At 36.1% G+C, this 23,427-nt stretch overlaps 1 protein-coding gene across 7 annotated transcripts in view; it reads right to left on the bottom strand.

Moving 5' to 3' along the window:
- INPP5F (inositol polyphosphate-5-phosphatase F) overlaps positions 1-23,427 on the bottom strand; it is a 162,254-nt gene that overhangs the window by 33,537 nt on the left and 105,290 nt on the right. For 4 of the 7 annotated variants that reach the window (XM_077126194.1, XM_077126195.1, XM_077126199.1 and 1 more), the window contains exons 4-15: positions 22,616-22,744; positions 22,109-22,276; positions 21,934-21,990; positions 19,035-19,233; positions 18,312-18,491; positions 17,662-17,729; positions 12,920-13,044; positions 12,062-12,139; positions 11,040-11,160; positions 9,634-9,762; positions 7,268-7,385; positions 5,591-5,789 (exon numbers count right to left, since the gene is read on the bottom strand). In XM_077126194.1, coding sequence (XP_076982309.1) covers positions 5,591-5,789; positions 7,268-7,385; positions 9,634-9,762; positions 11,040-11,160; positions 12,062-12,139; positions 12,920-13,044; positions 17,662-17,729; positions 18,312-18,491; positions 19,035-19,233; positions 21,934-21,990; positions 22,109-22,276; positions 22,616-22,744 — 1,571 coding nt within the window. Of the gene's footprint in view, positions 1-163; positions 390-5,590; positions 5,790-7,267; positions 7,386-9,633; positions 9,763-11,039; positions 11,161-12,061; positions 12,140-12,919; positions 13,045-17,346; positions 17,522-17,661; positions 17,730-18,311; positions 18,492-19,034; positions 19,234-21,933; positions 21,991-22,108; positions 22,277-22,615; positions 22,745-23,427 lie in introns of those variants that run through there. The other 3 variants (XM_077126193.1, XM_077126196.1, XM_077126197.1) reach the window with 3 other exon arrangements.

Here is a 23,427-nt window from a genome sequence, read left to right as displayed (position 1 = left end):
AGAACCTGTTAACACCGATGAATTCTAGAATTCAAAATTTTGAGCACTAACCAATTTGGGGGCAAAAAGCATAAATTCAATGATCCTGGCAGCTGCACTGATAACAACGCAGAATACGTTTACCACTATAAAACGTAATTTAGTCTTGTGCGTGGATACTTACCTGCACTCTGAATATTGTTGCTGGAGCCAGGCCACAAAGATTACGTCACAACACATCTTTCAGTAAGAAATAATTAAATCTCACTCTTAATTAGTGTTACTTTCATCCTAGCTGCCTATTTTGGCATTATTATTTACATCAGTCCAACATGATCCTCAGCCAAAAACGTTATGTCCCAAAAGAATAAACACTTGGCACGTAACAGGCGGTCAAAAAATGTCAGCCCACCCTCCCCACCCCCGTTTTTATTGAAGTCTCAGATGCAGTTAATACTGAATTTCCCTACCCGTCCACCCCTCCCCTTAAAAAAAAATTTAATACGAAGAGGGAAAAAAAAACCCTTTAAGCACTTCCCCACCCCCGTGTTTGCAGCTCTAAAGGAGAAGCTGCTCTAATCATTTTTGTTTTCCCGCCACTGAGGCAAGCCCTCCTTCCATACTATGAAGACAAAAATTGCCAGCACCACATGAAGCCCAACCACTGCGACGATGGTCGCGTAAAAGGCGCTGTCTTCAGGGGACATTAACATAAGACTTTGAAAAAGAAGTAATTTACAGGAAAAATATAACCCCACAGGAACTTTGACCATAAGTCCTGCAAAAAGGAGAAAAATCTTGAAAGTCATTGCCAGAACGCCATCAGACTTGGGCTCTGGAGCAGGCCGCTGAGCGATAGGTGGAGGTCTGTGGGAGCGCGGCATCTCGTCAGTCAGTCTGTCCTCCCGTCGATGCTTCGAAGCTTAGTTAACTAGCTGTCCGGGCCTCACGCCTGCAGCAAATGCGGCGAATGCGGCAACTGCGACGCGGCAGCGCCAAGTCACGCCCATGGGACACGTCTCACTTCCGGCCGCTCATTTCCGGCGGCAGCTAGCAACCAGTGCGCATGCGCAGCCCATTCTGCGCATCCTTGGCCCTCGGGGGAGAGCGTGGACCCCAGCCCCAGAAGGGAGGGGTAGCCACCAGACCCTATATGCCCCGCCCTGTTCCCGCGAGAGCTCGCAGGCACCATTGTACAGAACCGTCCCGGGGCTCCAGGGTACGCAGGCATCATGGCGGCACCCCGTCCCCTGCAGTGACACATGGCTAAGAAAGCGTGGCTGCTGCACACCTAGCTACTTGCCTAAAATGGATAAAAAAGGGAAGTGGTTATTTAATTCCAGTGTGTGAAAATGCAAATTAAGTAGCACTGGATAAAATTGTTTATAAACAGTGATGGCTTTGTGGAGATGCTGAAAGGCACTTTTAAGGACACGACTTCCATTCAAACTTAAGATTTCCTCTTTCAATCCTTTGATGCGCCACCAGATGCTCAGAGGCTGTGATTAAAGTCAGATTTGTCTGTGATAACCGCAGGCTGTGTGTGATGGGTTGAGGATGACAAGGATATAAAAAGGTCAGAGTTGTCAGATCTGTACATACCAGAAACTGTCTACGGGGAAGTAAACTGAATTGTGCTCAGTAAGTGTTTCAAAAGAAAAGGCCCAGGACCAGGAGTGGGCACCGAGTATGCACAAAACGGGAAGAAACCCAACTACTGGGGCAGAAACGGCGGCTCGGCCAGTCTCCTGTGCAGTTCCAGCTGGAGTGGTGTGAGGACATGTAACAGAAGGGCAGCCATTCTTGTTTCCCATAGCAATAAGTATTTGTAAACTGCTTGCCAAACTATTTCTACCAAATATTTCAATGGGGCCATGACTACAACGAGGTGAGTGAGGTACTACTGCAAAATTTAGGGGAGTGCCAAAAAACTTACTTAAGACAACTAATTTTTAATGCAATATTTAAAAAAAAATTAATGCAAAAAAAAAGTCCATAATGAACAAACCTCACAATTTAAAACGGAAACAGGCTCCAGCCCTACACTTGGCCCCACCTGACCTGCTTCATTGGCTTCATTCTCATCCTGGCCCCAGAAAACTTCACTTACAAAATCACACCCAACTCAACATCAGAAAGACAGTTAAGCTAAAAAATGAGCAAAGGACTTGAATAGACATATTTCTGAAGAAACTATACAAATACAAGCACAAGAAAAGATGCTCAATATATTTATCATCAAGAAAATATAAATAAAAACCACAGTGAGATACCATTTCACAGTCACTAGCATGGTGGCCATATAAAAAATAATCGGGAAATAACATGTTGGGGAGGATGTGGAGAAATTGGAGCCTTCATATACTACTGGTGGGAATATAAAATGGTGAAGGCACTATGGAAGTTTGGCAGTTTCTCAAAAACTTAAACCAGGAATTACCATCTGACCCTGCAATTCCACTGCTAGATATATACCCTAAAGAACTAAAAAGAGCTGTTCAAACACAAACTTGTATACAAATGTTCCTAATAGTACTATTCATAATAGCCATCAATGGATATACCAATGTCATAAAAAGGAGTTAAGTACTGATATATGCCATAATATGCATAAACCTTGAAGATATCATGTTAAATGAAAGAAGTCAGCCACAAAGACTGGCATCTTTTTCTGATTTCATTTCTGTGAAATGTCCATAATAGTCACATCTATAAAGAAAGAAAGTAGATTAGTGGTTGCTTAGGGCTGAGATGGTATAGAAGAATGGAGGATGACAGCTAAAGGGTATGAGGTTTTTCTTTGTAATGAAAAATGTTCTGAAATTCACTGTGGTACTGATTGCACATATCTGTGAAGTTACCGAAAACCACTGAACTGTATACTTTAAATGGGCTAATTATATGGTATAAAAATTATATCTCAATAAAGCTGTTGCCTTTTGCCGGCTGACAGCCCAGGATCTAAGCCCTGGAAGCCAACTCCTAGAGCCACCTCTCACTCCTCAGCTGGGGGCCACCCATTCCAGGTTTATATCTCCAGTTCAGTGGATTGACTGGACAGAGCTTCTATAACAAACTCAGCCCAAGAGTAGGTTTCCAAACATCTCCCTACAAGAAAAAAAGAAAACTACCCACCATGGGGAAAATGTCTAAGCCTTAGAAATAGATTAAAAGACCAGTGACAAATTTAGAAAAATCTCGGGAGTATTAGAAAGGATATTAATCCATAGGACACAGTAGAGAGGAGCTAATAATAAGAATTCTTAAAGAACTGCCTAATCAACATGAAGACATAGTTAATTTTGAAAATTAAAATGGGCACATGGTACCCAAAGAGAAAGCCACTTAAGAGAAAAACATAGCAAAATCCAAAGAAGGTGAAAGCTTCTGTATCTGAAAAAGCATCAGCTCTGGAAGAAAAAGAGAACACCAAAAATGCTCTGAAATACCAGTAGCTCCTGCTCCACCTCCTCTAAAGCCCAAGAGCAAGTTTTAACTTCAAAACTACCTGTGCCTCCAAAAGGGACCAACATGGGACCAACCACAAGGATGATAAAGTGTCTTCAATTAAAATAGAAAATACAAAGACTCCTGGTTAGCAGGCCCTGTCCTTCCGTTCTAGCCAATAAGCTAAGACATGACCTGAGAGGCCACTGGCTTCAAATCATCAACTTTACTATAAACTTCATCCACCTCATCTCATTCCAAAGCTTCCAAGGAGGCAGTTTCTAGCAAAACAAAAGTGGAACCCACAAAGAATTAACAGCTGGATCCACAAAGAACAAGGAAAAAACCAGCAAGTAGCTAATGCCTCAACCATCATCAGATACAACTACTTCAGGTATGTTTGACCTTAAAGGAGATCTTTCAAATACTAGAGTAGAGAGTCTCAAACCCAAGCAGACAGTCCCTGTAGCCAAGGAGCAGACCTTAGACAAAACACTCAAATCTGTGAACCTTCAGTTCCTCCTCCACTCCACTGCTTCACTTCCACCTCTTCCTCTTGAGAATCAAAGCCTTAGTCCCTCAGACACTTCTACTGTCCCAGTTAGTAATGGAGCCCACCGGCCCATCTCTGCCTGAGGCCCAAGATATCAGGTTCTCTGGTCTGAAGAGCCATTCTCCATTCTGTCATTGGCTTAAGCATTCACAGAGAAAATGCAAAAATTTTCACAATCTCTACAGGACAGGGAAGGCAGCAGCTCAGTAATAATTCCTGGGCTGATGGGAAAACTTTCAGAATCCTTCAGTGTCCCAGAAGACAAAAGTCAAAGGGAATTACTAAGAGCTGACTGGTGGGCATATTCATTTCCCTAATTACCAAAAAAGGCGGAGGTTAAGGATGGCAGTGGAGAATGCCTTTTGGCAGGTAAATTAGGCAAAAGGGTATTCTCACAATCAAACTTGGCTATAGATACTATAAGAAAGAATTAGAGGACAAAAGCATCTTGCAGCATATATCGGAGGAAGAGTGGCAGGGAACCTGACAACAAACTGGAAATCAGGAGACTTAAGCAGAGACTCACAACTGAAGAATCAGAGCCAAAAAAATCCTAAAATAAAAGAATGAAGTAGCACAGCAGCAAAAATGGGACCAAAAAGCAAACTCAACAGAAAGCTTAGTCTGAAACCTCCAGTGACAGAGCTACAACTACAAAGGATCCTGGGGTTTAGGGAGTATGATTCCCCTATTACCATTGGACAGGCAAGCCTTGGGCCAGGGTAACATCTGCAGACAAGGCAGCAATGAGGAAAGAACTAAATGAACTTAAACACACTTAAATGGAAGGACACAAAAGTTTCATCAGCCATAATGAAATGCAAGACTATTGGGAAACAGATTATTGTTTTACTTGTTATTTTCCAGGGGAAACAATGGTTTCTGCTCTCAATATATATGACCATATATAAAGTAAATTCTAATTCTTTATTCACTTTAAAATATGTACCTATACATTTAATTGTTCTTTCAAGAAGTTTTATACCCCTTTTATTAAAAGCACATGAAATGTATAGTAAGATCTAAATCAGATGTTATGCTCAGAATTTAATATAGAATTTTTTGAAATATTTAATTCATATTGAAGACTGTAATTTTAGAATTCAGCCTAAAAGCAAATATTAAATCTAGTGATAAATTTAGATCCTGTCATCTATTGCTATTTTGAAGAACCACTCGAAACTGGATGGTTTTTGTTTTAAAAAAAAAAAAATTAAAGCATCAATTGGCCTATTTTATTTTATGAAAGGCCAGGATCAGTTTATAACCAATAAAAGTAACCAACATTGTTGCACCTCTTGCTGCACTCAATTTTGTGCATTTATATAATATATTCAGATTAGGGGAACGGGGACCAAATATGACCACCCACAGTTCAGTTTGCCAATTTGATTTTTTTAAATAGAAACTGCATAAAAAAAATTTTTTTTCCACTACTAAGTATTTTAGCACTCCCTTAATTTTGCCTTAGTAAGTTTTCAATATTGACAACTGCCATGCATTGTGTATCCATGCCCATTCTTTCTGGACAATTACTAAGTGTTAATTATGACAACTTAAAACATCAGATGGTTAAGCAAGTTAATCTCCAGAGCTCCACTTCCAACTCACCTGGGATCACAGTCAATGAGGGCCCAGCCCCCATGGAACTTCTCATCATCAGGTAGCAGTAACTTCATGTAACTCTGTAAGAGCTGGCTAATTAGCTCCTGATGGCTTCTCTGATTTTCCTTATGCAAAGCTTCATGCTCTTTCTCCTTGGTAAATATGGAATAAAGATCTTCTGTCACAGGAATGCCTTGCATCAAATCTAGAGTAGAAGTGTTGATATCTATCATTATCTTAGTTTACTAATTAGAAGAGAGGAAACCTAAAACTATAAAACTCCTAAGAGAAAACATAGGTGCAAATCTTTGTGACCTTGGATTAGGCACAATTTCTTAGAGATGCCACCAAAATCAAGAAGACAGACAACCAAAGAAAAAACAAATTTTACATCAAAGTTGAAAATTTTGTGTTTCACAGGACACCATTCAAGAAAGTGAAAAAAACCGACAAAATGGGTGAAAATATTTACATATCACTTGATAAGGGATTTGTGTCCAGAACATATAAAGAATTCCTACAATTCAATAATAAAAAAGACAAATTACCCAATTTAAAAAGATAGGCTAACCCCCTCTTGGTGGGACATGTGGACCAATCATCAAAATCTCATTTCCCATGAAGTTATTTGAGCCAATGAGACTGGAGGAACATCTGGGAAAGATTTCCCAACTACTGGCCCTAAAAGAAGAAGCCCAAATTGCTACTGGCTATCATATATTGTATTACATAGGTAGGCAAAACCTTGAAGAGAGCCAGCTTCAGGATTAGGATGAAGTGATACTATGGATGGCCAAATTAAGAGACAGAACTTACATCTTCAATGATATAACTGAGTAACCAGATCAACTAAATGAAGAAAGGTATCTTAATTTTCCCTTGAATAAGCTGTTAAAATCCAATCTTCCAGTCATAGTAATAGGCCCATTTGTAGCAAATGAAGGAAGTTTCTTATTTATACCAGATGTCTCAAATTCCTAACTGGCCTGTGGCTAGGTCCTACTACTTCATGTGTGCTAAATAATCAGCTCAAAAATAGGATTTTAAAAAGATGCTCAGGAACCACAGATTAAGTATGTTACATGTGATTCTAATCTAGAACATTTTACATTTAATTCTACAAGGTAACACTTGCATGAAAATTAAATTAAAAACATGCCTAGGCCATGAATTCTACCAAGCAATCTAACCTTTACTTCCTTTTCTAAAAATGGGTAGAGTTGGTTTGGATAATCTCTAAATCTGGTACCCTAATGTTCTGCTAAATGATGCTTATAGAAAAGGATGGTGCATTTATCCACAGCAAGACCATAAGACAAATTAGCTTATGGGGAAAGAAAATAATCTCATTACATTGCCATCAGTAATGGCAAATCACACAGAATGTGCAGACTTCAATTGGTGGGATTTTAGGGTATCATATCCCATATATGGGAGCAGCAACCTTGCTGTTACCCGAGTAGTAAACTGACAAATCCATATGGAAATATGTGATTTCTTTCGTTGCTCTAGCCTAAAAAACTATCAAACTATCATCTTGTAAAATTCAAATTTGGTTTATTAAGTTAAGATCATCAACACAGGGACACAAAACATATGAGCAATGTTAATGAAATTGGTTTCTGTAAAATGTTCATCACAGAAGGAATAACACACTTTAAGGAAAGCGTTTCTGTTTCTTACCTATAACAGCTTGCCTATAAGCATCCTTAAAGCGATTCAGATAGTACCTATTTGCTGAGTTAACACCATCTTTCATCACTCCTGCTAACTTCCTTTCTCCTGTCCTTGTAAAGTCGCCCTGTTAAAGGAAAAGTCATTTTGACAATTCATACAAACACAAGAATGCTCCTAAAATCACTGTGACCTTTCAGTTTAGAACTGGAATTCTATGGGCTACTGCGAACTTCTCCACTTTCCAAATAGTGTAGTTAAATTAAAATGTCATCCCAATAGCCATGGTTCTTGAAGATGATTGTATGATGATATCGCTTTTGCAATGTGACTGTGATTGTGAAAACCTTGTGTCTGATGCTTTTATCTACAGTATGGACAGATGAGTAAAAAATATGGATTAAAAATAAACAATAGGGGGAACAAAGGTTAAAATAAATTGAGTAGATTGAAATACTAGTGGTCAATGAGAGGGAAGAGTAAGCAGTATGGCACATACGAGTTTTTGTTTGTTTGTTTTGCATAGGCAGACACCAGGAATCGAACCCAGGTCTCCAGCATGGCAGTCCAGAACTCTTCCTGCTGAGTCACCATAGACCACCCAAGTTTTTTCTTTTTTATTTCTTTTGCTGGAGAGATGTAAATGTTCAAAAAAATGATCATGGTGATGAATACACAGCAATGTGATAATATTGTGAGCCACTGATTGAACACCATGTATAGAATGTATGTTTGCTTGTTGTGTACAATAAAAATATTTTTTTAAAAATTAAAATATCTACTAGTATTTGACTTTCACCCAAATATGTCAAATAATTAAACATGCTATTTGTGGCATCAAGTCTACACAGTTAAATGGTCTTTTAGGGGTAAGCCAGTCTTGGCAATTTGCAGAGCTTCTATAGTTTACAGTTGACAACTTACTATATAACAAACGACAAGACAAAAATATTTTCAAGCCTCAAATCGGTATAATATTCAAAACTCACAGGACAAAGGAAACAGTCCCCTAGAGTTTATCGTAAGGTGAGTTTAACCTGAGTAAGTGGATATGCATGCTTAGAGAGAGCAGAAGTTTCCATACCTCACTGCTCATTACAAATCATCTGTGGAATGATCCAATAAAGATTTAAATTGTTTTGTTTCCCTTGCTTTTCAAACAAAGGTGTCAGAGATAGTTCCTCGAGAGATAGTGACTTAAGCTTAAAGCAAGGAAGGTACTATCTCTTGTTTCCCCCATCCCAAGTCCACTATTTCGATCCAGGGCAATCTTAGAAACAGGCCTCATCCTAAAACTGACAATTTAGGAAGAACAGGCTGCCAGTTAGGTCTCACAGGATTGTCAGTATAGTGAACTGTATCTGTTACAGAAGAGAGGGGCATGACTGCTGATTCCCAAGAAGTTCAAAAAGAAAAAAAAAAGTATTTCCCTTTAAACTATAACTTATATAAGAACTCCTAAAGTTATTTCCCTTAACTAATAAGAAGCTATTTGATATTTATTACTCAACCAAAAGATGGAGTATCTGATGCCTACTGAACCTTTAAGGGTATAATTTACCATATAAGATATATCCTCAGATGAATTATTACCTCAATGGAAACTAATATAAACCTAATTTAAATGAATTCAGTCATTTCCTATTACACATAGAGGAACTATTTAGGAACCAGGAACTATATTTTGACACAACTTAAAATTCTGTATAGATTAGGCCTGTAGGATCCTTGAAAGTGTTTATTAATTATAGTTATAAAAGTTAGTAAAATCTCTCGCATTTTTACTATGTGCCAGGGAATGTTCTAAGCCCCTCAAATGCATTAACTCAGATGAGGAGTCAGGCATAGAGAGGTTAAGTAACTTGCCTAATGTCACAGAGCTAGCAAGAGGCAGGATTGGGATTCCCACTATGAGGAGGCAAGCTATCAGAGTGGGGGCAAAAAACCTACCTGCAGACATGTGTTGTTTTGTCTGTATGAAATTTTAAAAACCAACCATCTCATACAATAAAATTCCAGATTTTGAGACCCCTCTTGAAAAACTGGAGTATTTGGCAACACTGTGCCACCACACCCATAAATAAGGCAATGACAGAAAGGTCCTCTCCAGAGACAGTGTGTGCACCTCAAGTTTACACAGCCCCTCCTCTCTCTTTGATATAATAGGTGGCCTACCTGAATCACATTACCTGGCCCCTACAGGAATTTCAGTGTGTGATCCTTGCCCTAGTCAAACATTTCAGAAAGGAGTGAACTGCACAAAACCCCCACCTGGAGCCCACATACCATTCTCTCAAAACCAAAGCTGGTTTTTAAATCACAGTCTTATCTGTGTCCCACAGAATGATCCACAAAAGCTTGGTGCCTATATTTACCTTCAGAGCAGCTGTCCCAGCATACTGTCTACTAATGGAGTCACCGTTGTTGGCCCACATTATCTGATAGATCCGATTGCATCTCATTGGCAGTGGTTGCTCTGGGGGCATGACACCTAATTTCTTTAACTAAAATGAACACATTAATGGATGAGCTGCATATAAACCAGGAAACCATAGCAAAAAAATAGAAAAGGAAGCATACTCATGTACAATTCAGGACCCTTTTTTTCAGACTTAAAAAAAAATATCAGAGAAAAGAAAAAAAAATAAAAATAAAAATAAATTAAAAAAAAAATCACACGACCTGAAAGCTTTATGAATTGCTACAGATGAATAAATAGAATAAAATATTTATATTGTTGGTGTAATTTTTAGTGTATAGGTTCATACTATTATATTTCATCTTTGCTTTAAATTTGCCTATGGAGTGAAACTAAGTATCAAAAGAGTATATAGAAACAACAACAATAATAGTCACAGAGTAGAAAGTATACAAGAAATGTTAACTCTGTGCCAGGAGGAGAACTCAAAATGCTTTTACATAAATTATCTCATTTACTCCTCATAGCAATTCTAATCAGTCAATATTCTCATTGCCTCTGTTTTAAAGAAGAAACTGAGATTTGGAGAGGTTAAGTTCTTTGCTTTGGGGTCGACACCTGGAATGTAGCAGAGCAAGAAATGGAACCCTAGCAGCTAACTGGCTGGCTGCTAACCCAGGTTGCTTAATGCTACATTAAACTATCAGTCAGGGGAGAAAAAAAGAAACAAACAAGCAGAAGCCATGCTAGGTACTTCCACTTTGGAAATGTAATATAAGGAATTCATTACCCAGGTGTTGGAGAATTGAAAGATCTAAAAGGGGACTCTGAGGTGTCAGAAATGATGACTGTAGGAAGCTGCTGCCACCCGTAGGGCTAGGGCAAGAGAAGAGATTAGTGCTGTGATTTCAAAGGAACCAAGAGCCCCTATCGAGAGCACTAGTGAGAGGGGTGAAGGAGCTTATTCCTTTTTTCCCTCTGCCTCATGGTCTCCCTTTAGTGGCCCCTTTGGCAGAGCCTGACAGAGAGGTGGGTGATTCTGCAGAAATGTGTGCAGACTACAGCCTCCAAAATGGAACACAGAAGGTTGGGTTTGGAGCTAAGAAGATAAAGGTAAGTGGCCACATAAACATCACCCAATACATTTTAAATGTTGGTCCTCATGTTCTTGAAATGAATACTTAAGAAAATGCCATTTCACTCAATTTATTTCAAGTAAAGTTCTGTTTTCTAGGTTTTAATGCAGCAAGGATGCTTTAATTAGATATGTTCTAGGAAACAAAAGAGTTTAGTTATCCTTTTACACATGAAAAAAAATCATTTAAGAATGAAGATTTACAATCCCAAGGGACTCTAAATTACCTGCTGTTCCATGACCACGCGTGCGATGGCGGCTTGGACCACATTGGTGCGATCCAGGCAGTCCATGCAGTTAACACGAAAGATTCCTTCCTGTTTACATATTACCCCAGCTTGATCAACCCTTTTAAAAACAAACAGGATTATTTTACAATATGAAATACTTTAATAAGTGTTTCAAAAGCAACAATTCTTTGAAGTATAACAACAGCAGCATTAGTTATCAATTGCTTGGAATATAATTATTATATGCCAGACATTACCAAGTCCTTCAAAGACATTGCTGCTAATTCACACAATTACTTGACAAGAACGATATTCTAGAACCCATTAAAAAAAAAAACAATAATGAAGTATCGAGTTAGTGATTTGTATCAAATCATACAGCTACCAAGAGGCAGAGCTGACACAACCCCAGGTTATACTTTTCCATACACTTTAAAACCAGAAGGCACTTTAAACATTCCAAGTAGAAATGCATCTAAATGATCTGAAACAGACTAATTTACTTTTACAGCCTAGTGAAGAGTCATGCATCATCACTTGTTCATCTAATTTCTCTAGCCTCCTAGCTAATCTTAAAGTCTAATGTAATGTACTCCCCTATCATTTAAGTTCATTTATTCTTCCTACATCTCTCTCATATAGTCTGATTCATCTTTCTTGTCTGACAATTCTAATAAACCTTAAACTGAGACTAAGTCATCACTAAGCCTTTTTCCCATATTAGGGATAGTGAAAAAGAAGGGAAAAAAGGAAATGTGAACCATGGAGCACTGTAAGGAATAGACTTACATCTTCAAAGAACAGTCAGAGAAGACCTCATTCTATTTTGCCCAATCATCTGGCACCTTCTCCTTGGTTCAAGGCTAACACTGCCTCAAGATTAATAAAAATGAGAATAGAAATTGAAAAGGAAAAAAGAAAGTTTTCTCAGTGTGGTATTATTTTAATGATAAGTGGTAGCTAGACAAATAGATATGGTTTCTCCAACCAAGAGTTTTGACTGATTATGAAATACGTACCAGCACCATTTCATGTCAAGAATAATGTCACAAATTGCATCAGTTAGTGTTTGAACATTCTCAAACTTCATTCCTCGGCTAAAACACATGCCAAAAGAAAGAAAAAATCTTTAACATGATAATAGAATTATTTTTAAAAATTTAAAATATAATATTTAAAGTCCCTTAGAAAAATTAAAGAATTATCACCTTAAGTATATGCAGTTAGCACTACTGTATAATATGTAGGAATTTATATAATTGCTTATAACTATAATCTGCATTGTGAAATAAAGCACACTGAAACATTGTCACAGGTATCAGAAGGTTCTTTCTCCACCAAATTCCCAATACCTATGTAAATTAACCCAAGTTAGGGCCAGGATTATGACAAAAGAACCTTGCTTTCAGACTGTACACAAGCAAATGGCGACATAGAAATGATTCACTGATTATTGTTTTTTCCAGCGCAAACTCTGGTAAAGTTTATTCAAAGGGAAAGCACTAACAGAGTTTGAAGACAAGCCAGGAGGATGATTTTTAAGTACAGGTACTCTATTACTTCTGCCAGGCTCAGACCCAAGCAGAAAGGAAAAGCTCTAGAACTGGTGAGACAAGAGGAATTGGAATGCCAAGTCATCTTGGAACAGAAAAATTAGAAATATTTCAGGAACAATTAATTCAAATTTCTGGCCAAAAAAGTCCAGATGAAAATTAAAACTAAATAAACAAATGATACTCTTTCCCTTTGTAATAATGAAAAAAAAAAAAAGAATTTTTTCTCCCCAGTAAAGAGAAGAGAAGAAACCAAGGTCCCTGCAGTAGTATATACCACAGGCACTGAGACTGATAAAAAGTCATTTCAGGAAGCCATCTTACCAGTGCTCATGGAAGTCAAAAGAAACATAAGTGAGGTGTGAGTTGTTAAAAAGTAACACTTGCTTCAGGTAAGCATCTCCAATAATTTTCTCTCTTCCTGCCTGGTCTACTAAATTAATAATAACCTGTGAAAGTTAAAAAGAAAAGAAAGAATGAAAGAAAGTTAAATGTAATCAGATATTAGAACCACATTGTGATTTTCTTTCTTTTTTTTTTTTTGGTAATGTGATTTTTTTAATGATCTATTTGGAATTACATTGGGGGGTCAGTGTGTGTGCCTGGGTCAGAAGTTGAACCTGCGTCTCCTGCATGGCAGGTGTGCATTCTACCACTGAACCACCCATGAACCCCCAAGTTGGAATTACATTTTAGAAATTCCCTATAGCTGTGCTTAGAAATTAATCCATTCAAGGATCACTTTTTCCCCATAAAATTACATGCTCATCTGTTACATTTAGGTGTATAAGATTTGTTACATCAATGACTTAACAGATTAACAACTCAACGACCTAACATTAACAATAACCAATTACAGAACTTTTATAATAGCAAATATTTAAAGTTTTCTAGAATTTAAGAGAAATGTACAAGACCCATATGGTGAACACTATAAAATTTTCCTGAAATACATAAAAGAAAAGTCAAATAAATGGAGAAACTACCATTTTGCTGGATGGGAAGATTTGATACTCTAAAGATGTCAAGTCTCCCCAAATCAATCTACCAAAATTAGATCAGGATCTTTTTATGGACTAGATAAGTTAATTCTAAAGTTCATCTGGAAGAGTAATTTTTATAATAAAAAATAAAAATAAAAAATGGGAATTGCCCCACTGGAGAGCAAAATATACTCTAAATCACACTGAAAACTGTGGCACTAGTGTAGAAACAGATAAATGACTCAATGGAACTAGGCAGAAAGTCCAGATATGGAACTACGTATATTGGGGAATCTAAGACATGCTAGCAGTATCTTTCTGGGGGAATTACGAACTGTTCTGTAAATGATGTTGGATTATTTGCTACGTATATAGAGGAAGAAGCTTATGTTAGCTCCCCACCTCTCATTTTACACAAAATAAATTTCAGATGCATTAATGGCCTATATATTATTTCTCCAGGTTCTAAAAAAAGCTAGAAGAAAATTTAGGATAATGTCTCCATAACTGCAGACTTGGACATGACTTTCTAAGCATAACATAAATACTAGAAAGCTTATACTAGCAATGTAAAAACCAAAGCAGTACCTACACAATACCTGCAACATGAATAAATAGCAATAATATGTAAAGAGTTTACAAATCTAAAAAGAAAAAAATTGGAAAATACATAGGAAATTCACAAAGAAAATATACAAACAGCCAATAAACATCAGATAGCAGCTTTGTGAATAATCAAAGAAAACAAATTTTAAAACAGAAAACTAGTCTTCTTCTAATACACTGGCAGAAATTGCAAATACTACATATATGATATTTGGGGAAATGGGCAATTGGCTTCCCGTGCTGCCAGCAGGGAATGTAAACTGATGTGATCTTGGGTGTGGGCAAGAGAGCTCAGGTATCAATTTTAAATACATGTACCATTTGATCCAGCAATTTCACTTCTAGAAATTTATTCTCTAACATACGTGTGTCCCAAAATATACAAAAGATGTTTTCTGGAGCATTTTTACAGTAATTAAAAATACTACCGTATCCTAAAAGTCTACCAACAGAGAAATGGTTAAACAATGACCATGAACGAGTAAGTGAAAAACAGTTGCAGGATGATAAATATGACATAGCCTTGTTTTGAATTAAGAAGAGTTTTAAATGCATATACATATATATATATGTATATGTGTGTATATATATATTTCTGTGTCAGGATGCTTTTTACTGTAAATGACACATCATTGGCTCAAATCTCAGAACAAGAAGTCTGGAGGTAGCATGGTTCCTACATAGAGGAACTGTTGCTTCCTCTATCGCTTTATATTACAGCAGGAAACATTTCCCAGAAGCCTCACAGCAAACCTCCCTCACATCAAACCTCACAAATTGCCAATGAACATCCCCAGGCCCACACTCAAACTAGTCACCAGCAAGAACAATGACATCATCAGGCCTGAGTTAGCCCAACGTGGAAAGCAATTACCCAGGGGAATAAGGTGGATGTATAAACAGTATTAGGGCACTATTAGAAATGAGGAGGTATCTGCTCAATACACACACTTATAAAATAGATGTGTACAAAAAGATCTTAAAAGTCAATAAGGAGTAAGGAAGAACATGGTGAAGAGAAGGTTACCTTCTGCTTATTTTATACAAATCGGCATTGTTTTGACTTTTACAATGATTATGTGTTGCTCTGAAATTGTGGCTTATTCTCTGTAAAGTTATTTATGATTACACACATTGCTAATGCATGAATTTACTCACATTGTAAAAACTTCAAACATGCATAACGGGAAAAAGTTTCCTGATCACAACCCTGTTCCCCTCCTTGGAGGTAACTCCTGTTATCAATTTGGTGTGTACGCTACCAGCCCACTATACAAATTCCTATACAAATGTACATACATAAGTGTATATGGATGTTAAAACACATATATGAATGTATATGTGGTAAACATACATGAACAGAATTACTATATATGTCAATATGCTTGTATATTTTTACAAACAAAGAAGAAAACCATACATATAAATGACAGTTTCATTTGTGGGATTTTTTACAGTTTAATTTTCTCCATCAACAATATGATTTCTCCATGTTATACAAAGATCTACCTCATTTTTTTAAAGCAAGATGACATTCAGTACTTTAGATGTGCCATACTTTACCCAATGTTCTAGTGGTGAATAGTTAGGTTGTTTTTGGCTGCAATGACTGTCTAGTACGTGCCTTCTTGAGTGAACATATGCTTCTCTAGGGAAGTTACTGCAGCTTCCTTCCCCACCTTCTGCTATTTTGATGTGTTATAGAAACTGAATAATATAATTTTATACTCTTGTAACTAGCTTCTTTTGCTAAAAATGTTTGATTGCATGTAGTTGTAATTGGTTCCACTCCCACTGTTGTAAGGTATTCCATTGTGTGAATATACCGCTCTAGTTATCTGTTCTACTATTGATGATCAATCAAGAAGTTTCCAATTTTTTACTACTATGAATAGTGCTGCTGTAAATAAGTGCAAACAAGCCTTTTGGTGAATATACATATATATTTCTGTCAAGTGTATACCTAGAATAGGAATTGCTGGTCATATATTGAGGTTGCATAATTCATACTCTTGAGAACAGTATATTAGAGTTTCAGTTGCTCCACATCTTTGCCCATGGTATTTCCCATCTTTGTTTTAGCCATCCTAGTATGTGAAGTGAGGCACCTTTTCATATGTTTATTGGCCTTTGAATACCCTTTTTGAGAAGAGTCCCCTTAAGTCTTTTGTCCATTTTTCTTTTGGCTAGACTATCTTATGGATTTAATAAGAGCTTTCTATATATTCTAGATATGAGTCCTTTGACATATATATGTGTTGAAAATATCTTCTCTAACGTTGTGAATGTGTTTTCATTCTCTGAATGATACCTGTTGATAAACAGAAGTTCTTTTTTTAATAAAGTCATATTTATCAGTATTTTCCAGTATAGTGTCTTTAAGTCCATCGAAGACCTGAGGTCACAAAGACGTTCTATGTTTCCCTCCAAAAGCTTTATTTATTTTTTTTTTACCTTTCACATTCAGATCCACAATCTATCTGGAATTGATTTATATATATTATATATAAGATAGATATAAAAGATAAAAGTTACTAGGTTAAATAACGGGAGCATGTTTTAATTGCTAATACCATTCAAAATGGTTCTATCAACTTAGGCTCCTGCTGGCAATGTATGAGAGTTCTCATTTCCCCAAATACTACCTTTCTCTCTTATTATCAAACTTTTTGTTTCAATCTGAGGGTCTACTTTCTATTGCCCTGCAGGAACTTTGTTTGAGATTACACCAAAATTGCATATTAATTTTGGAAGAACTGAATCTGTTCAATATTAAGTTGTCCTTTCTAAGAACCAGATATTTGCTCTCCATCTATTCAGGTTTTCTTTTGTGTTCTTCAGTAATCCTCCTCCTCCCCCCATATATATGGTATCTTTTTGTATGTTTCTTAGATATTAGCTTATTTCTTCATATTTTATTTTTGTTGCTGTTAGGAAAAAGCATGGTATGTATGGCTTTCTGCATTGAAATGGATCATTACTAAAGGACAGAAAAGTTACTGATTATCTATTAACCTTATACCCGAAATATGGTCATCTTACTGAACTTGTATTTTATCTAAGTTTTCTATTGTTTTGGCTTATATAATCCCATTCCTATATGTAAGTGTATAAATACATATGAAAGGTGGGCAGAAAAAAATGATCTTGAAAGATACATACCAAATTGCTACTTCCCAGAGGTGACTATGGGTTGTATTGAGAGATGACTTTCATTTCTTAATCTAGATACTTCTTGGATTATAAGAATCAATTGATAGCAGTCTGATCTTTTATGTTATCCAAATACAGTTTAAAGTGGCTGAAGATTATTCTTAAAGAATATTAAGAATATTCTTAGTTTATATGTATTTTTAACTTCATAGAAATGCTTTGCTTAATTATGAATAGTACATCGTTGTTTTCAAGCAATTAAAAAATAGAAACAATCATTTCAAAATATGAAAAAACATTATACTACTACACATCAAAGCCCACCTGTTTTTTGTAAATTTTCAGTTGTTCTTCAAAATGGGCACAGAAATAGGCAACAGTTTCCTTTTCACCTACAAAGAAGTGATAGACAATCTATTTTTCCTTCCCATGTTTAAGACAGAAATTTGTGTCTATTCATTTTTCTCCTTTTTTAAATAGGTTATTGACAGGCCAAATATAACTAAGATTGTCTAAAAACAGTTTTTTAAAATTAAAAGCTAAGCTAAAGATCTCTAATCTTCATTTTTGATAAAATATCAAAGTATTTTCTTTTATATATTTTGATATATAAATTATAAAATATATTCATTTTATCATTGAATAAGACTAAACTGAAACATACCCAGAAGTGTAAACTGTAAAATTATGAAATGTATTATTTTTATATCCAGTCTACTTCTCAGGAAAGATTTCACGTAGCATACCATAAAAGAATCAAAATTTCTCCAAATTTTAAAAGCTGGAGTTATACTGAGTTCTCAAAGACATGAGTTAAGTTTTAAGAAAAAGATATTCTATAAACTATTTTAAAAATCAAACTCTTTCAGTAATCCAATTAGATTTAAATGATTTAACCATCCCAGGGTTAAAATTAAAATACCAGAAGAAATGAAATTCTTATTATCATCATTTTAAATCAATGACATGCTTACTTTTATCCAGCCGAGGTCTTGGATTATATCGATATCCAACCTGACTCCAAAACACAGGCACAGAACCTCGTGTTTGAATAAATGATAGGGTATGATTATGAACATGAATTAACTGCTCAGTCTCCACATAATTTGCAACATTTCCATTTTTATCAACTCCTCTTCGCTTATAGCGCATTCCTGAAAGAATATTTAAATAGAAAAGAGCAACATTTAAAAAATTTATTTAGTGTGAATAGATTATGCTTCCTAACCAAATCTTTATCTTTCAGGACAGCCTTGGAGATCCAGTGTGCCAGGCAGAACAATATCATCCTACCCCAAATCATAATTGTATATTTCAATGTTTTTGAAAAGTTGAAGCTAAGATAGTTCCTAAGAAACGAAAGGGAAGATTTTCCCAAAGATACTAGTATTCATAGGCACTAGAAGGACTTGTCATGATAACACAGGCCACTAGTTGGAACACTAGTATTTTGAGGTACTTCCCAACAGACTTTCTTTTCTCCTCTCTACAGACCTTCTCTTTTTCCTTTTCTTAACTCTGCTTTACTCACTCCACTCCAAAAATTAGTCCCCAATTATGTTCCAGTATTTACAGTCACTGAGCATATCGAGGCCAACTGTGCTTCTAAATCCAGTATTGTCATTAGTGTTTTATTACATCTGCAGATTTTTCCAGATGAATTTGATTTACATGCTAATATAGGCCCCTCTCCTCACCTGCTCTGTGCCTACTTCGACGTGAAATGAGAGCCACTAGAAATCGTGGGTGAATATCGTCTACACAAGTGGACTCCTGAGGGGGAGTCTCTGGGCTGCTTTTCTCATCGTCAGATGATTCATTATAATTAACCACGAGTTCCTCAATCTGCACAAAACCTTGGATGATAGGGATAATCCAAAAGTCCACCTCTGGTATCTGAAAACAATATGAACGTCATGTTGTTTCTATTGTGTATAATACACAACACTTTCTTAAACCCAAACAGTAGTTAGCACATATTTGTCAGTTTATTAGGAGAAACTTTCCATTCTTTAACCATATTTTCAACTTAAAGTAGAACAGGAAGGAAAGAAAGAGAGAATGAGGAAAGAGGGAAGGAAGGAGGGAGGGAGACAGGATAGGCAGGAAAGAAAGAGGGAAAAAAGAACTAAGAGGAAACTACCAAGGAGCCAGATTGCCTGTTTACAATGTAAGCTCCATTACTAATTAACTCAGGGAACTGACTCTTGAATCTCATTGTGCCTCAACTTCCTCCCCTGTGGAATAGGAATATAAAATAAGCTCAGAAGGTCATTGTAAAGATCAAATAAGTAATATATGTAAAGTTTGTAACATAATGCCTGTCATATATGGTGAGTACTTAGCAAATGCAGCTATTATGACTATTCCTGAGGTTTTAAAAAAAAAAGCTTAAAGAATGATTTTCAATTCCCAGTTGGATTAAGCCTTTAGTAAAACACAACCAAGTCTGATCACTTTATTAAGAAACATACAGGTCTACACTATTTTCTAATTTAGAAAAAAAAATTTGCTTTACTACACTAAAATCCAAAAAGTAAATGAATAACAAAAAGTCTTTCCTTAAATATCTTATTTTTAAAAATAATCCAATATAATTAAGGGAGCATTACTTAAAGTTAGAGATTTCCTCTTCTGTCTTTCAAACTAAGAATATTCATATTTCTCAAGTGACTGTGGAGAAAGTAAAATATAAAAAGTGCTCCTGAGACTTGTTCTTAGTCCTACCTTCTCTCATTCTATCTCCATAACTGTATCTTAATCTCAATATCCATTTCAAATCCATCTTTTCTTCCATCATAGATTCCAGGTCCTACCTCACAGTTTTGTTTTATGGAGCCAGCAGAAGGATCTCAGGAAGGTAGTTAGAAAACAGTAAGTGAGGCAAAAAAAGACCACCTGCATTCATTATTTGTATCACAATCCTCATTATCTGTATTTCTATTCTAGCCGCAACTGCAAAACTCGGGCCAGATATGGAGCAATGAATATTGATAAATACTATCCTATTACAAGTCATCAGTTTTACATGGTAATGTAAAAGTATTCCAACAAAAATCTGCAAAACACATTAGGACGTGGTGTTGCAGCTGTCAGCAGACAGGACAAATACTCATTATAAATGTCCTTGACATTGTTCTCTTCTATCATTAGGTTTTGGTGGTCATAATTTAATCATAAGCAACGAGAACAATTTCATGTTTTATTATTGATACATTGAGTAGACACCTCTAGATACAGTCAAGATCATTTATACTAACACCACTATGGGTGCAAAACAGAAAGAAGGAAAAAAGATTTGAAATTTCTAAAGGGTTAAAAAAAAAAAGATAATATGTGATCCCATTCAGTTACCTGCCTGCTTTAAGTGCCTGGAATAGTAACTGACACAAAGCAGGCCTTCAAAAAATATTTGTTGACTGAATGAATAAATGATTTAGTCTTCCTTGGACAGTCATAATTCTACAATACGTGTAACAGAGTAAAGGAAGAAAGTAATCTTCAAACTGGAAGGAACCCATGAAATAATCTCTTCATCGCTCCTGTTTTCCTTTAATCAACTACTGGTGGTACTGGACTGGATTTAGAGATTTGTCTACTCCAATTCCTTATTTTTAAAGATGAGTAACTACAAGTTCAGGAAGGTTAGGTAACTGGTTATCACTAAAGAAAAACTGGGCCTTACGGTTTCAGTGGACATAAACAAAATACCTCTTTTACACGAGTGCTGTGGGCATTAGTTCCACAGCCTTAAATGACTAGTATCCTATGGAAATCTAAAAAGACAGGTCTGTGATTATGCAGAGTGGGTTTATGAACTGCCTTAAAATAATGCCTTAGAATTCCTTAAGTAAATCATCCCCAATCTGTATGAGAACATATTATAGTGAGATTTTTAATTTATCTTAATACAATTTTTAAAACATATGCTTAACAATTTTGGAAATTTTAAAAACAACTACTCATCCATTTATCACTCGGACTGTAGCAGTTAATGTCTACTTCTTAAAGTTTCCAATACAGATGCAAGAAAGATGATCCTCATGCTTTTTGTTTATCTGATTGTGACAGCCAAGATTGAATGGGGGAATACAGGAAGTACAAAAAAACATGAGGAGGGGGGAAATAATTTATGCAACTCGGAAATAATCCTGTGAACAGTGAAGAGCTTTCTTTTATTCCTAAAAAGGCATCTTAGAATTTTAATACATGAGAAGCATTGGAAAATAATATCCCTTCTGGTCGATTCCATTTTAAAAACTTTAAAGAGTTTAAAGCTTTAAAAACTTTACAAGGTTAAAAAAAAGAGGAAAAACAAAGCAGTGATTTTTTTTTTTTTTGGTATGCTGTATGGCAGGGTCACATTTCATTATTTTTCCATGTGAGTACCCCGTTGTTACAGCACCATTTGTTGACTTTTTGTTTACTTGTTTGCTTGGCTTTTTGTTTGTTTTTGCTTATTTGTTTGTTTTCTGGGAAGTGCATGGACCAGGAATTGAACCAGGGTTTCCTGCATGGCAGGTGAGAATTCTACCACTGAACTACTCTTGCACCCCCAAGCCAGTGATTCTTAAAATAAACAAAACAACTACTCACATCAATCTCAGTAAGATCTTGTATCATGTATTTATTCCAAAAAAATCTGTCATCAACCTGGAAAAAGAAGAAAATAAACAGTTCAGAAACACATTATTTCAGTTTTCCTATAAAAATCAAGCTGGCCCATAAAGTGCCTCAGAAAGCAAATCCTGTCCTGAGCTATGAGCAGTACCTTCTGCCAGAGGGGGCGGCCATCCCTCTTCCCAGTGCTCTGTCTCTGCACAGAATTAGTCAGGTCATACGTCAAGCTATAATAAAAGGATTCGGAGTCCATGAACATCTTCAGCAACTCCTCAAGTAGTCTCCTCTCCAACTTCTCCTTTTCTTTACTCTCCTTAACCTACAAGAAATACCATCTATTATTACTGCAGGAATTAAATATAAAGTATAATATGGTTAATACATAACTTTCTATCTAGAAGAGAAATGAAAATAATTCCAATGACTTGAACAGACTGTTTAATATAACAAATGGTTTCAGAAACAAATTTACTGGAAGGAAAAAGTACTCCCTGATATAAAACTAATCAAAACACAGCCAGGGCAGGCCACAGTGGCTCAGCAGGCAGAGTTCTCGCCTGCCATGCCAGAGACCTGGGTTTGATTCCCAGTGCCTGCCCATGCAAAACAAACAAACAAAAACAAACTTATCCAAAGCCCATACCAATTAAATTCTTACTTTCTTTTTATTAGGAGCAGACACATTAGATTTAATATGTGTAAAGGTCTTCAGGAGAAACTTTGAATCATCAGGAGATGCAATAATCTTCTCTGGTTTGTTAATTCCAAAATGATGCTTCTTACAGAGCTAAATAAGAGAAAGATGATTCATTATTATTATTTACCTGTTGAATGTCCAAGTATGCGTGAAGTCAATGCTAATGCTCATGCATTTTGGTTAAAAGTAAACTTCAAGAGCCAGTAAAATGATCAGCTTGGTCAACTGATATTAGAAAACCGAGCTGTGGTTTCAGTGATTGGAAAACTACGGTAAAGGATAAGGCTACACAGCAGGATATAGTTAGGATACAGAGGTAGAAAATTCAGGTTAGGATCATGATTATATCCTAACTTATCCAATAAAACTGAAGAATAACATGTTCTGATTGAGATTGTTAATGCTTTGAAAATTGGTGTCTAAGAATTAAAATATTGCAAAATACATATTTGCTATGCTTCAGGGTCATCATTATACAGCTATCTGTGCTAAAAATTCATTAATGCCTAGTTAATTTTTTTGGTTCAGAAAGTTATTTTAAGAGTCTGCTATACTGGGAATCTTAAAAGCTGGACATTTCAACCACTCCCTCTTCTCTTATTCTCACACATACCAAATTTTAAAAAGCATAATATATCTCTGGGTCTTGAGCTCGGTTAAATTTGAACAATCAGTAATTAGGGGTTGCAGGAAATGTGCAGTCCAGCTGACTGGGGTCAAAAAGGGGACAGAAACATGAACATGGCTGTGTTAAAACAAGAGAAGGACAAGAA

Source organism: Tamandua tetradactyla, chromosome 13 (genome assembly GCF_023851605.1).
Source record: "Tamandua tetradactyla isolate mTamTet1 chromosome 13, mTamTet1.pri, whole genome shotgun sequence".
Classification (NCBI taxonomy): Eukaryota; Metazoa; Chordata; class Mammalia; order Pilosa; family Myrmecophagidae; genus Tamandua; species Tamandua tetradactyla.
The sequence above is the reverse complement of the archived record's forward strand: the minus strand, read 5'-3'. Positions and strand labels throughout refer to the sequence as shown.